At 45.4% G+C, this 14,902-nt stretch overlaps 1 protein-coding gene across 2 annotated transcripts in view; it reads right to left on the bottom strand.

Annotated features, from left to right (window-relative positions):
• Positions 1-1,861: 1,861 nt before the first annotated feature.
• Positions 1,862-14,902, bottom strand: part of RETREG3 (reticulophagy regulator family member 3) — a 28,654-nt gene continuing 15,613 nt past the window's right edge. For both annotated transcript variants that reach the window (XM_032279593.1, XM_032279594.1), the window contains 8 exons: positions 12,672-12,778; positions 8,669-8,699; positions 7,609-7,735; positions 6,893-6,977; positions 5,952-6,089; positions 4,311-4,393; positions 3,226-3,358; positions 1,862-2,814 (listed from right to left, as the gene is read on the bottom strand). In XM_032279593.1, the coding sequence (XP_032135484.1) occupies positions 2,357-2,814; positions 3,226-3,358; positions 4,311-4,393; positions 5,952-6,089; positions 6,893-6,977; positions 7,609-7,735; positions 8,669-8,699; positions 12,672-12,778 (1,162 nt within the window). In that variant the 3' untranslated portion in view covers positions 1,862-2,356. The remainder of the gene's footprint in view (positions 2,815-3,225; positions 3,359-4,310; positions 4,394-5,951; positions 6,090-6,892; positions 6,978-7,608; positions 7,736-8,668; positions 8,700-12,671; positions 12,779-14,902) is intronic.

Here is a 14,902-nt window from a genome sequence, read left to right as displayed (position 1 = left end):
GCTCACCTGTAAGACATCTGAACTTGAGAAGAGAGGCCTCCAAAGTCTGTTTGAGAACCCTAAAGTGGGGAGATGCCATTACCCATGACCAACCCACTGTGACTGACTATGAGACACCTAACTCTTCCCCCTTCTCACTGTTAACCATTTTCACTCCCTGGCCTCTGTACCTTCTCCATCAACCAAGAGCAAACATGTCAGCACACCCCCACCTGCAGTACATGAAAACAGGCTCTGTCCAACATCCCTCACCCAAGTACAGGGGTGTTGGGGGAGTGGCCCCTGAGGATCAGCAAAGGGTTAATGCAGAAGGAAAGAGGACAGAAGAGTTTGGCTTGAGCTCTGATTGGGGAGGCAGAGGCTATAGACTGGCACAGGTTTAGAACCAATTACCATGTTTAGGTTTTTGTCTCACATGATTTTACCAGGGGCTGCAGAACAGATACCCCTCAGAGGGGTCTCTACTGATTGCAGCCACAGTCTTACTATTGGCTCATCCTTAAAGGAGTCCCCACCAAGCGGGAAAGTAGTTGAAAATAAAAGCTGTAAAGGAGCTGAACAGGGAGTAAGAACAGATGGTGCAAGACCAGCTTGTGGCTCCTGGGATGAATGCCATGGAGCCATTTGTAAAGTGCTACCTTATCATCCCCCATGAATTATTGCTTCTCCAAAGGAGGAGCAGGGGAAGGAACAGGAACATAAAAATGAGTATGGTATTGCTTTGCTCACTGCTTAGGCTGATGGCCAAATGGACCCAGGGGTTGGCAGAAACCACACAGCTCCAGAAGACTGAGACCTCAAAATACAGAGGTGCTTACTCACCTTCCCAGCCAGCTGATCCCCCCGGAGCCAAGGTAATGTAGAAGAGGCCCATCCCCTCATCATACTCACATTTCTTAAATTTCACAAGCAATATTTTGGAGCACTGGGGTTCAGGCCTCAAGAAATGAGGATGGGCTAGAGGAGAGGGAGCAGGCCTGTTCTACAAAACTAAAGGATAAATTTGCTTAAAAAAAAAAAAAAAAAAAAGCCTGGGCACAGTGGCTCACGCCTGTAATCCCAGCACTTTGGGAGGCTGAGGCGGGCGGATCACGAATTCAGGAGATCGAGACCACCCTGGCCATGGTGAAACCCATCTCTACTAAAATACAAAAAGTTAGCCAGGTGTGCACGCCTGTAGTCCCAGGAGGCTGACGCAGAGGAACTGCTTGAACCTGAGAGACGGAGGTTGCAGTGAGCCGAGATCGTGCCACTGTACTCCTGCCTGGCAACAGAGCAAGACTCCATCTCAAAAAAAAACAAAAAACAAAAAATCACACTGGGCACAGTGGCTCATGCCTGTAATCCCAACACTTGGGAGGCTGAGGCGGGTGGATCATTTGAGGTCAGGAGTTCGAGACCAGCCTGGCCAACATGGTGAAATCCCGTCTCTACTAAAAATACAAAAAAATTAGCTGCACATGGTGGCACATGCCTGTAATCTCAGCTACTCAGGAGGCTGAGGCAGGAGAATTGCTTGAGCCAGGAGGCGGAGGTTGCAGTGAGCTGAGATTGCCCCACTATACTCCAGCCTGGGCAACAGAGCGAGACTCTGTCTCAAAAAGAAAAAATCAAATCCTTGTTTAACAAAAGAATGACTAATCTCAGCACTGTGGGAGGCCAAGGCAGGCGGATCACCTGAGGTCAGGAGTTTGAGATGAGCTTGGCCAACACAGTGAAACCCCATTTCTACTAAAAATACCAAAAAAATAATTAGCTGGGCATAGTTGCGGGCACCTATAATCCTACTACTCAGTATGCTGAGGCAGGAGAGCCTCTCGAACCTGGGAGGCAGAGGTTGCAGTGAACCAAGATGACGCCACTGCACTCTAGCCTGGGTGACAGAGTGAAACTGTCTCAAAAAAAAAAAAAAAAAAGTAAGATGATGACAATGTAACTACTCCAGCTGCCACCTGACTTTGGGGGCTCTAGGGAGGCGATGAAGGGAGGAAGGCAGGCATGGGCTCTTCAGTGAGGGCCCCTGAGCACTCATACCTAAAAGCAAAGAGCAGCACCTCCTCAAAGGGGAACCAATATCCCTGACTACTTTGTTCCCCAAAGTACCATCATGATGGAGAGAAGCCTCCCTTGGGGGAGCACACCCTCACTCAGTGACTGCTCAGAAATGGGCATCGAGCTGGTGGGAGGGGAGTGAGTGTCCTCTCTAAGCAGGCTTCTGAGCATCAGCCAGGCCACCCAGCATACAAATATAATTCAGGGGAGGGGAGGTTGATTTCTTCCCTTGCCCCATCACCTTAAGTGAGATGGGGAAAAAAAAAAACTTAAACCACAGTGACTCCCAAAGGGAGTCTCTGCCTCAGTGGCTCCTTGAACTGGCAGGGTCCAGCTGGTTCAGCTCTGACTGGTCCAGAAGTTCAAAGTCATCCCCCTCTGCATCAGTGTCCAGGTCTGAACTGGGGGACCGGAGGAAGCCTCTCGTTGCTCTCTGGGCAGGTGCGCCAGAAGGGCCTGGTTGGGAGGCCCCCGACAAGGCCAGCTGAATCATACCCTGGGAGACCAGGTTGGCAAGGTTGCTGGTGAGGTTGGATCCTACAGGCAGAGCACCAAGCAGGAGCTCCGGCAGTGCAGCTTCATCCCGGCTGGCAGGTGGGGCCTGGGGCTCCTCAGCCCCTGGCAGGGAACAGTACATCATGCTGGGCATGCCAATGCTAGTGTCATCCTCGTCATCCAGGCCAGCAGGATCCACATTAATGGAAGGGAAGTCTGGAAGATCTCTGGCAAAGGATTCCTCTGGATCACTGTGACCATCTAGTTCTGGTAGAATACAGAGGTGTCTGAGTCATGGCACCTACCTGGCCCTCCTGTGCCCCAGCCCCATATGACCAGATTTTTCCCACCCTGGCTTTCTCAGGGTGAAATAAACCCATGAGACTAGTTTCACTTTCCCCTCCACTTATAGATGGCTGTGATCTCTACTGGTCACACAATTCCCCCTCTCTTCCTATATGTCCCCTGTGAGGCTAGAGCCTGAGGCCACTAAGGAACTAAAGCTTCAAGAAGGGCAGCAGTGCCATCCTGGCTGTCGCCACAGCCCTCAGGCTACTCTGCCACCTGATCCACAGCACAGAAAACAGGAGAGGAGGGGGCAACAGTATCCCCTCTGTTCGGGGAAGCTAAGAGGCAACAGTCAGAGCCATTATCAACTGAGGTCAAAGCTCCCCTCACCTTCAGAGCCTTCTGTTAGAGGTGTTTGGCCCCTTGAAAGATTGAATGTGCCATTGTCTGTACAGGAGACTTCAGCGTCTGAGTGCTCAGAGTCTGTGATGGCCAATTCCCTGGCAACAGTAGAATCATCCAGCTTAGGAAAAGAAAAGACCAACAAACCTGAGATAATGCCATCAGGAACCAGGTGTAGTCCCCAGGTACAGCTTTACTAATCAGCTAGCATTAAAGGTTATCCAAAGGCCATCAAGGTAACCGGGGATAGATGGCAACTTCAGTCAAAATCTTCACCCCTTTTAGGCTGCTCTCCCAAATAAAACATTCATTCATAACTTCTTTTTTTTTTTTTTTTGGGAGACGGAGTTTCGCTCTTATTACCCAGGCTGGCGTGCAATGGCGCGATCTCGGCTTACCGCAACCTCTGCCTCCTGGGTTCAAGCAATTCTCCTGCCTCAGCCTCCTGAGTAGCTGGGACTATAGGCATGCGCCACCATGCCCAGCTAATTTTTTGTATTTTTAGTAGAGACGGGGTTTCACCATGTTGACCAGGATGGTCTCGATCTCTTGACCTCGTGATCCACCCGCCTCGGCCTCCCAAAGTGCTGGGATTACAGGCTTGAGCCACCGCGCCCGGCCCCATTCATAACTTCTTAAGCACAGGGGAAAAAAACAGTCTTGGGGAAGTCTATTACCCACTTACTTTTAGGCAAATAATTGATCCAGAGATAACTTTTCGAAGTGGATAGGAGGATACACACACTGCACAGACCTAAGGGTGAACTGGGCTGTGTAAAAGATGATCATACCAGCTCCAGAAGTTCCTCCATAATGGTAGGGTAAAAAGAGACATGGATGAGTGTGTGCTGGGCATCAGGCTCTAATTGAGATCTAGGTTGACTAGAGGAATGATATGATAAAAAAAAAATTGAGATCTAGGAACAAAGTCTACATCTCTCCTTGTTACTGGTCTTGGAAACAAGGGGAGTCTAGGGTTTCAAACCTGGTTATGGCCTAAATGTGAGCTATCAGATGGTTAAAAGTGAGCTAAAGAAAACTGGACAGTGAAGCGGCTCCCACACTCAAGATACCTGAGGACAGAAGGCAGCAAGCTCCTCTTCGCTGTCACTGTGGTTGTCCATGGCTCGTTCTGGGTGTAGAGCTCTGCGGCGTACTGTGTGGGAAGAGCACAAAGCCTTGTTACCTTCCCACCAGCGTAAAAAACACATCAGACTTTAAAGGCATAAAATCAGAACAAAAAACAAAGAGCCTCTCTGAATCTGGTTCTAAGCCTACATAATATAGGCTGAGCTGCTAAGCCTAAATGGCAAGGTGAGTTGATAATACAGGAGAAAATATCTCAGCTTCCAACATCCTTTTCTCCACCATACCCTACATATTTTTTTTTTTTTTTTGAGATGGAGTTTTGCCCTTGTTACTCAGGCTGGAGTGTAATGGCACGATCTCGGCTCACTGCAACCTTCACCTCCTGGGTTCAAGTGATTCTTCTGTCTCAGCTTCCCAAGTAGCTGAGATTACAGGCACATGCCACTGTGCCCAGCTAATTTTTGTATTTTTTGTAGAGATGGGGTTTCATCTATTGGTTGGGCTGGTCTTGAACTCCTAACCTCAGGTGATCCGCCCGCGTCAGCCTCCCAAAGTGCTGGGATTATAGGCATGAGCCACCACACCCAGCCTGGCCCTACACATTTCTATTTTAGTCCAATGACAAATACCAGACTTTGTCAACAACTCTCAGGATGGCTAAAGGCAGACCTGATGTCAAGGTGTTAAGTGGACACAATCAGAGAGGACAAAAGGAGATGCACACCTTGATAACATCAGACTTTTGAGGACTGATATTATTCAACTGGCTGCCCCAGGGGACTTGGGCCTTGCTGACCAAGTGCAGGGCTCTTTGAAAGCCAGGCCTCCATAAAACACAAAACCTGAGTAGACCACACAAGAGAGGCAAAAGTCTGTACTGCCATCATTAATGTGTTGGATGGAGCTCAGGCTAGTACACTTACAACCTCTGAGGTAGCAGCTTCAAATCACCTTTGGGAGGCAGTTTTCAGTAGTGAAAAGTCCCAGGCTTAGAAGTTGAAAGGATCTGCTATGGGCTGAGCACAGTGGCTTATATCTGTAATCCCAACACTTTGGGACGCCAAGGCAGGAGGATTACTTGAGCCCAGGAGTTCAAGATCAGCCCGGGCCACACAGTGAGACCCCATCTCTACAAAAAATTTAAAAATCAACCAGATGTGGTGACATGTGCCTACAGTCCCAGCTACTGAAGGGTTTGGCAGGGCTGAAGTAGAAAGATCACTTGAGCCTGGGAGGTCGAGGCTGCAGTGAGCCATGATCGTGCCACTGCACTCCAGCCTGGGCAACAGAATAAGACTCTGTCTTAAAAAAAAAAAAAAAAAAAAAAAAAAAAAGGTACAAATACTAGGAATATTTTATCTTCACTGTTTAGCTTTTATTCAACTTGAAAGAGTTTTTATCAGATTTGTTTAAAACAGGAAAGTCTAGGATTCTAAATGATAAAAACTGGCAAGGCTGCACAGGTTTCCCTAGAACAAAATATCACTTTTACCTACCAAACAATCCTCACCCCCACCAACTACCCCCCACTTCCACTTCTGAGGACCCACCCAGTATGTCAGACCTATGGGCTTCTCATTGTCCCCAAATTGCCTAAGTGGAAGGAATGACACCATGACACTTACATTGTCTCTCTCTCTGCTTGGACATCATGTAGCCACGGACGCTGAAGTCCAGCCGCTGCAGAGCTGGCTTCAGCCGCACATATGCTCGATCCCACAGTCGGTGGTACACGGTAAGGGGCCACATCATGACAGTGACAACTGTGAGGAGGAACGGGAAACAGTGACGAAATGGCGATGGGGCTCCAAAAACCATTCCCAACTGTCCTGATGCTATTGGTACTTAGGGCTTGGACAAAAAGTGTGGAACAGATCTGCCCACGTCTGCCGGTCATCTTAACCAGTCTCCCCTACACGAGAGAGTTTTTGAGGGCAGGGACTTCTGTAGCCACCTACAGAGCCTACTGCAGGGCTGTGCACAGCACAGTATGCTGCTGACAGGCCAAGGCAGAATCTGGCAATAGGTGTCACTGAGACATAAACGGTAACCATTCCTAAAAACTACACAACACATCACGGGAAATTTTGACATACAAAGGCCACAGCTGTTAAGTACTCAGTTCTTACCACCCCAAGCAAGCTGAGTACATGCCAACAAGAAGTAACTATTTACAAAACTATGCTCCAAGTAGGAAAAAAGTACTCTGGCATAAATAGAACCTAGTAGAGAAACCCCTAAGAGTTATGTTCTGCTGACAGGACTCTGACTCTAAAAATTCTCTCCTTCAACAGGGACAGGCAGTCCTTTATAGTTGGTAATAATACAATATATGTTAGTGGACACTCATCAATTTCTGAGTTGGTAAGAAATGAACTTTGTATGTGGAGAGACTGCTAAAGGTAAGAAGGATATTTTCTGACACTAAACAGGTCATGAAAATATGAAAAGGTCATATTCTGGAGAAATGAAATATAAAAGTCCTCTTCCCAGACCTACAGTTAGCCATAGTTGGAAAGCTATGAGCAGGGTACAGTTCGTAGGGGGAGGTATATACCATACTTACGCATCAAGTAGGACAGCAGAAGCCCAGGGATGTAGCGGCCCAAGACAGCCAGAAAGGTCAGTATCCCACAGCTCAGCAAGCAGAACTGGGGAATCAAGAAAGAGTATTAAGTTTCTGCCACATGGCAGGGGACTGGGGTGGCTGTGGAGGGTTAGAGTAGAGATATGATCAAAAGACTCTTTGTATGTCAAGCATGGACGTATAGCCACTGCTGCATCCAATGGTGATTCTGTTTGGGAAGAAAAGGAGCATGTCCCCTTCTATTCAAACTCCTTTTATATGGCTAGCCCCGTAGGGCTGCACCTTGCATGCTAAGAAATTGGTTTGAATAGGACTTAGCCAAAAATTCTCTCTGAAAGCAAGTGCTGGTGGTGGGTTTTTTAACTCAACAGAAACACACACACAAAACCCAAAAACACAACCACCTACCACATATTTAATATGACACAGAATGCACACAAGAAAGCTTTCTCTCCCATCTTGGGGTAAGAAAATGGCCTCATCTAAGTGGCAAGCACATCAAATGAGCAGTCGCCAAGCTCTTGTCTTAGTCCTAATGGCTGGTCAGAAGGCCCTTCCTACAACTTCCTTCTGTCTCTGTAAACATCATAGTCTTTACTTTCCTGAATGAAAAGAAGTAGTAAAGGAGCTGTTTCAGTTTAGCATGAACTGAACTGAGAGGCCAGAGATGAAAGTGAAAAAGGGAAGAGTCTTACCTTGCCTGGATTTTGCTTTTTGAAAAGCAAAACATTCCTTATGAAAATGGTCCCACTAACCCAGACTTCAGCTACATGGTGGCAGAGCTCGGGCACGCTGAGCAACCGAGGGTGCACAAAGCCCCAGCTATGGGAGAGAGAAGGGGGAGCTGTGAAAGGAGGGTGTTGAGGGTCCCCCCATCTTGCTGTGCAGGTAGCCAGTGCTTCTGGGTTTAAATGGGGTTTAGGGAGTGACTAGACCCAAGTGCTATGGAGGTGAAGCATGACTTTCTTCTTGGCTCACCAGGTTGAAACCTGAATTTAGGTTTGAGGAGGACAAACTTGTTCTGACAACTCCACCCTATGAGCAAGCAGCCCAATCCACGTGTGTAAACCTGCCCCCAGCTCCAAGGCCCTTTGCGCTTAGAAACATTTTCTTCTTGCACTCAGACCACTGCAATTCCCGGTGATTGCAATCCAGGGGTAAAAGTAAGCACAGTCTGACTGACACCACTGCTGCTAAGGGGGAGGAAATGTGGATGTACCCCTCAGAGAGAAAATAAATAAAGCAAAACAAAAATAAACCATAGCAGAGAAAATTCCTTGGATCAAACATATGGAGTGGATGAACGGAGGAATGAAAGCAGGAGCTATAAGACACAAGAGGAATCTTTGGCTTGCTGATGCCAGGAACCAATGTGTTTTCTGACCAGGAACTTTAAATAGCAAGAGGTCACAGAAAACACTAAATGACCTGGTATAAAAGCCAGGAGACAAATGAAGTTCGCTGCCTTTAAGTTTTCTCACTGGGACTGAATGAGGCAGCTGATTCCCTGGCATGTCAGGTTATGGGGCACTGAAATGCTTCTTTTTCAGAAACTTCTCTTGTAAAGATCAGAGACACAGGCCATTTCAATATATTTCTGCCTGAACTTCAGGATGTGTTAAAATGATCATTTGGAACAGACTAGGTTCTCAGCTTACGCTGTGTGTCCAGAATATGGGGTTAACAACATGTAACCAGAATATTACAAGAGAATGAATCAGAGCAACAAAAAGGGATTTAATTAGTGTTCCATACCTCTCATTGTCTAATGCGTCGGGTCTTGGCACTACAATATTAAAACAAACACCAGCATTAGTTGGTAGGGAAAACTACACATGAAAATGTTAGGCTGTTGGTCTGACAGCTCAAGTTTTAATAGGCTGGGGAAAAGAAAACAGTAATAGCCAATAAAAAAGGAGACACCATGTTATACTGCCAGAGTTAGGGAGCTGCAGACAAGGGAATAATCACGCCTACTCATTTTTTGAGAGGAAGGAAGGAAGGTCCAAATGGATTATTTGAGCCCCTTTTTAATGACCTCAGCCGAAAGCCAAGGTGTATAAGAAAAATGGTCCATCCCACCCCTTAAGTGTGTCTGGGATGCCCATATACATCAATCTGTGCCAGGCTATCTATACAAGGTACAGATATTGATCGACTTACGACCTATGCAGCTTACGACCATTCGACTTTACGACCACAATCGCTAGCCACGACTGCTCCGCATCTGGCAGCACAAACGTTGCCCAGCTGGGCATCCGACAGTGCGGACCAGCTTCCGGCAGCAATACCATCACCGTGTGCATATAGCCTACTCAACTTACGACCAAATCGTGTTACGACCGGTCTGTCAGAACCAATCGTGGTCATAAGTCGAGCACTAGCTATACATTGTAATAACTCCAACCCTAGAATCTGCTTTTTTTTTTTTTTTTTTTTTTGAGACAGTGTGTTGCTCTGTAGCCCAGGCTGGAGTGCAGTGGCATGATCTTGGTTCACTGCAACTTCCACCTCCCAAGTTCAAGGGATTCTCCTGCCTCAGCCTCCTGAGTAGCTAGGACTAGAGGCATGCACCACCACACCTGGCTAATTTCTGTATTTTTAGTAGAGATGGGATTTCACCATGTTGGCCAGGCTGGTCTCGAACTCCTCCATCTCCCATAGTGATGGGATTATAGGTGTGAGCCACTGCACCCAGCCAAAATCTGCCTATTCTCTTTATTCTGTCTATCTATCTATCATCTATCTATCTATCTATCTATCTATCTGTCTATTTATTTTCCTTTCTATGTATTTGAGGTGGAATATCTATCTACCTACCTACCTACCTATTTGAAACACAGTATTTATCTATCTATCTAACTATCTATCATCTATCTATCTATCTATCTGAGACAGAGTCTTGCTCTGCCACCCAGGCCGGAGTGTAGTGGCATGATCTTGGCTCACATGCAACTTCCGCCTCCAGGGTTCAAGCGATTCTCCTGCCTCAGCCTCCTGAGTAGCTGGGATTATAGGCACCCACCACCATGCTGGCTAATTTTTCTGTTTTTAGGGGAGACAGGTTTTCACCATGTTGGCCAGGCTGGTTTCGAACTCCTGACCTCAGGTGATCCACCCATCTTGGCCTCCCAAAGTGCTGTGATTACAGGTGTGAGCCATCACACCCCACCTGCTTGTTCTCTTTAAAAAGAGACCCAGAGCTGGGTGTAGTGATGCTCACTTATAGTTCTACCTCCTTGAGGGACTGAGGCAGGAGGATCACTTAAGCCCAGGAGTTCAAGTCCAGCCTGGGAAACATATTGAGACCCTGTCTGTAACCAAAAAAAAAAAAAAAAAAAAAAAAAGATAGGGAAACCCATGATCTACCTGAATGAATAAGTCTTTTGATATTCACCAACCATAACATAGGCAGATGAACTACATGATTCCTTGAAGTCTCCATAAAATATGATTGGCATGTATTTAAAACGTGTATAGTCTGAATATCTTGCCAACACTTCAAAATTAACATGTCTAAAACCTACATCAGTTTTCCTCACTCTCATCCCTTCAAACCAGCTCTCCTATCTGCCTTTGCCTATTATCTGCTAACTGTAATGCCATTTGCCACCCTCTTAGCTTTTAACCCCCATCCATTTTGGCTTTTTTTCTACATATATAATAATTATTATTTTTTGAGACAGGGTCTCGCCCTGTTGTCTAGGCTGGAGTATAGTGGTGCGATCATGGCTCACTGCAGCCTAAACCTCCAGGGCTCAAGGGATCTTCCCACCTCAGCCTCCCAAGTAGCTGAGGTTCACAGGCACACACCACCAAGTGTGGCTAGTTTTTTTATTTTTTTTTGGTAGAGACAGGGTTTTGCCATGTTGCCCAGGCTGGTCTCAACTCCTGGGCTCAAGCAATCCTCCTGCCTGGGCCTCCCAAAGTGCTCAGATCACAGACATGATCCACCGCACCTGGTCCCAACTGTTTATGTCTTGCTGTATCTTGCTTCTTCACAGCTCTCCAAGCCATCCATCATTTGTACTCACCGAGGCCTCTCTACTTCTCACAAAGACACTGGCACAGTCTTCTAACAGGTCTTCCTCTTCCACTTTTTCTCCTTCCATGTAGTCCCAAAAATGCTACTAAATTAATTGTTACTATGGGCCAGGCACAGTGGCTCATGCCTATAATCCCAGCACTTTGGGAGGCCAAGGCAGGCAGGTCACTTGAGGTCAGGGCTTCGAGGCCAGCCTAGCCAACATGGCGAAACCCTATTTCTACTAAAAATATCAAAAAAATTAGCCGGGTGTAGTGGTGCACGTCTGTAGTCCTAGCTACTCAGGAGACTAAGGTGGGAGAATCATTTCAACCTGGGAGGCGGAGGTTGCAGCAAGCCAAGATCGCGCCATTGCACTCCATCCTGGGCAATAGAGCGAAACTCTGCCTCAAAACAAACAAACAAAAAATTTTTTTTCATTTGTTGGGTGTGGGGGTGTGCACCTATAGTCCCAGCTAACTGGGAGACCGAGGTGGGAGGATCACCTGAGCCCAGGGGTTTGAGGTTGCAGTGAGGTATGATCACGCCACTGCACTCCAAAGCCTGGACAACACAGTGAGACCTAGTCTGTTAAAAAATAAAAATAAAAAAATCAGCCAGGTGCGATGGCTCACACCTGCAATCCAGCACTTTGTGAGGCTGAGGTAAATGGATCACTTGAGTCCTACCTGGACAACACAGCAAAACCCCATCTATACAAAAAATACAAAAATTAGCCAGGTATGGTGGCAACTGCCTATAGTCCCAGCTACTCAGATGGCTAAGGTGGGAGAATTGCTTGATCCTGGTAGATTGAGGCTGCAGTGAGCTATGATTGCATCATTGCACTCCAGCCTGGGTGATAGAGCATGACTCTGTCTCAAAAAAAAAAAAAAAAAAAAAAAAAGCAGTGGCCGGGCATGGTGGCTCACGCCTGTAATCCAAGCACTTTGGAGGTCAAGGCGGGCGGATCACCTGAGGTCGGGAGTTTAAGACCAGCCTGACCAAAATGGTGAAACCCCGTCTTTAAAAAAAAAGCAAAGAAAAGAAAGAAACAAAGAAACAAAAAACCTAATCCCAACATACTTTCAGTTTTATTTCCTAGCCCTCCCTTTAATGAACCTTCATCCAGGCCAAATGATCAATTCTCTGATGTCAGGAAATGCTTTACAACTTCTGGTTCCTCAGACTAATTAAACCACTGGCCTCTCTAGAAATAGACTTTTTTTTCTCAACCTGTTCAAATCTTTTGCTTTGTTCCACTCTCAAGGTAGAGACAAAGTATACGACAAACATACCAATCATATACTGCATTGTGACATCTGTGGTACTGGTCTATAACTGTCACTTAATTTTTCATTTGTTTATGTATGTATTAGCTTTTTAAAAAGACATCACATGTCATGATACTTTGTATAAGTCACAATTGCCTAGCCTAGTGTTTTGCAAATGAGCAATTTAAAATAAATTCCTGAGAAGTAAATTGGTACTGGCTCAATAAAGATGCAGTGTCCAGTAATGATAATTACTATTTTTAATTTGAGAACTACTTATTCCTCAGGCTGTTTTGGGAAAAATATCTCAGGTGGTGGATACAGACTTTCTGTGCTTAGTAACAATGGGAAAGGCAGAACCCAGCTTCATATACCTCCTCATAAACCCCTAATACTAAAGGTATAAATTATAGTCAAGGCCATCTCCAGTTCAGATTGTTGTAAATGTTACCAAACTCACCTTTTATTTCAGGCCAGATTTTGTTCTTCCACTGATCAATACACACAATGATCATCAAGCCAAATGCAAGTAAAAACACAAGACGAAGGGATGTCAGGGCAAAGAACCTACAGAGGAAGAAAAACAGAAGAAAGATCATTTATCTAGTTAAGCTGATTTCAGAAAAGACCAAACGTGTACTACGGGCTCTGTGGTAAACAGACCTGAGGTCTAGCTTTTTTTGTTCTGACACTTAACTAGTTATACACCTTGGGTAAATCATGTAAACCTTCTGGACCTTAACTACCCTGCCTATGGGGGCAAAGAGAATAATTTGCTGCTGTAAAGGCAGAGGACTAAATTACATAATCTCTTAAAGCTCCTTCAGCTTTCCATTCTGTACCTCTTTTAATTTCAGGGAGAAATTAATCCTTGATAACAAGTTGTTATAATGAAAGCAAACATCTTTCTGTCAAATCAGACCCTAGTAGTGTAGGGCAACAAACTGATAGAGATGCAATCAAGAGCATTTAATTCAATCACATATCTTTTTCACAGATAAAGGAACAGAGCCTGAAAAAGTATTTGATTAAGGTCACACGGAAAGTTGGCAAGAAAGCTGTATCTAAAAGCAAGTCTGGCCAGGTGTGGTGGCTCAAGCCTGTAATCCCAGCACTTTGTGAGGCCCAGACAGATAGATTACTTGAGGTAAGGAGTTTGAGACCAACCTGGCCAACACGGTGAAACTCAGTCTCTACTACATACAAAAATTAGCCGGGCATGGTGGTGCGCACCTGTAATCCCACCTACCTGGGAGGCTACGAATGAGAATTGCTTGAACTCAGGAGGCGGAGGTTGCAGTGACCCAAGATCATGCCACTGCACTCCAGTCTGGGCAATAGAGCGAGACTTTGTCTCAATAAATAAATAAATAAATATATAAAGCAAGTTCTCCAGAATTAACACGAGTGCTTCTCAAACTTCCAAAAAATGAAAAAAAGGAAACACTTGATTGATTTTTGTGAGGACAGCATTATCCTGATACCAAAGCCAAGTAAATAATAAAACTATAGACCAATATTCCTTATGAATATAAATGTAAAAATTTTCAATAAAATACTACCAAGTTAAATTCCGCAGCATTATACACCAAGACCAAATGAGATTTATCCCAAGACTGCAAGGGCAGTTTAACATACAAAAAAATCAATAAATGTAAGGCATCACATCAATAAGATAAAGGAAAAGCTAGTTCTGATTTGAAGGAATCAACCATAAAAAAATTTTGAACAATCTGGGAAATATGACATTGAGATCATATTTAATGATACTACGGAATTTTTTTATTTTAGGTGTGATATTAAGGTAGTTATGATTTTTTCTCAGATCCATTTTGGTTTAATATTAAATGAGGAAATGCAGAAACACAGATTAGTACAGATAGCATAAATGCTATACTCTGGGTCTTCATTTTTTCCTTTTTCCCCCTAATTAACATGCGACGTGATCATGAACTGTGGAGTCCTGACCAGGTGCAGTGGCTCATGCCTGTAATCCCAGCACTTTGGGAGGCTGAGGTGGGCAGATTCCTTGAGCTCAGGAGTTCAAGACCAGCCTGGGTGACATGACAAAACACCATCTCTACAAAAAAAATTCAAAAAAGGAGCTGGGTATGGTGGTGCACTTGTGGTCCCAACTACTTGGGGGGCTAAGGCACAAGAATCACTAGCCTGGGAGGGGGACGTTGTAGTGAGCGGAGATCGCACCACTGCACACCAGCCTGGGTAACAGACTGAGATTCCTGTCTCAAAAAAAAAAAAAAAAAAAAAAAAAAAACCTTGGAGCCCATATGAAAATCATGTATATAGTAGAACAGAATATAAATTGTTAGCATTTCATAGTATTCTAAAAAGGCTGGGCACGGTGGCTGAACCCTGTAATTCTGGCACTTTGGGAGGCCAAGGTGGGCAGATCACCTGAGGTCAGGAGTTCAAGAACAGCCTGGACAACATGACGAAAATCCTTCTCTACTAAATGTACAAAAATTGGCCTGGTGTGGTGGCGCGTGCCTGTACTCCCAGCTACTTGGGAGGCTGAAGTAGGAGAACCCCTCGAACCCAGGAGGCAGACGTTGCAGTGAGCCACACCACTGCATTCCAAGCTGGGAGACAGACCAAGACTCTGTTTCGAAAAAAAAAAAGATAAACTTTATCTGGCTGTACATATGAATATATATGCATACACAAGGGATT

Source organism: Sapajus apella, unplaced genomic scaffold (assembly GCF_009761245.1).
Source record: "Sapajus apella isolate SASKATOON/1434 unplaced genomic scaffold, GSC_monkey_1.0 scaffold12, whole genome shotgun sequence".
Lineage (NCBI taxonomy): Eukaryota > Metazoa > Chordata > Mammalia > Primates > Cebidae > Sapajus > Sapajus apella.
This window is presented reverse-complemented; position numbering and strand designations above follow the sequence as displayed.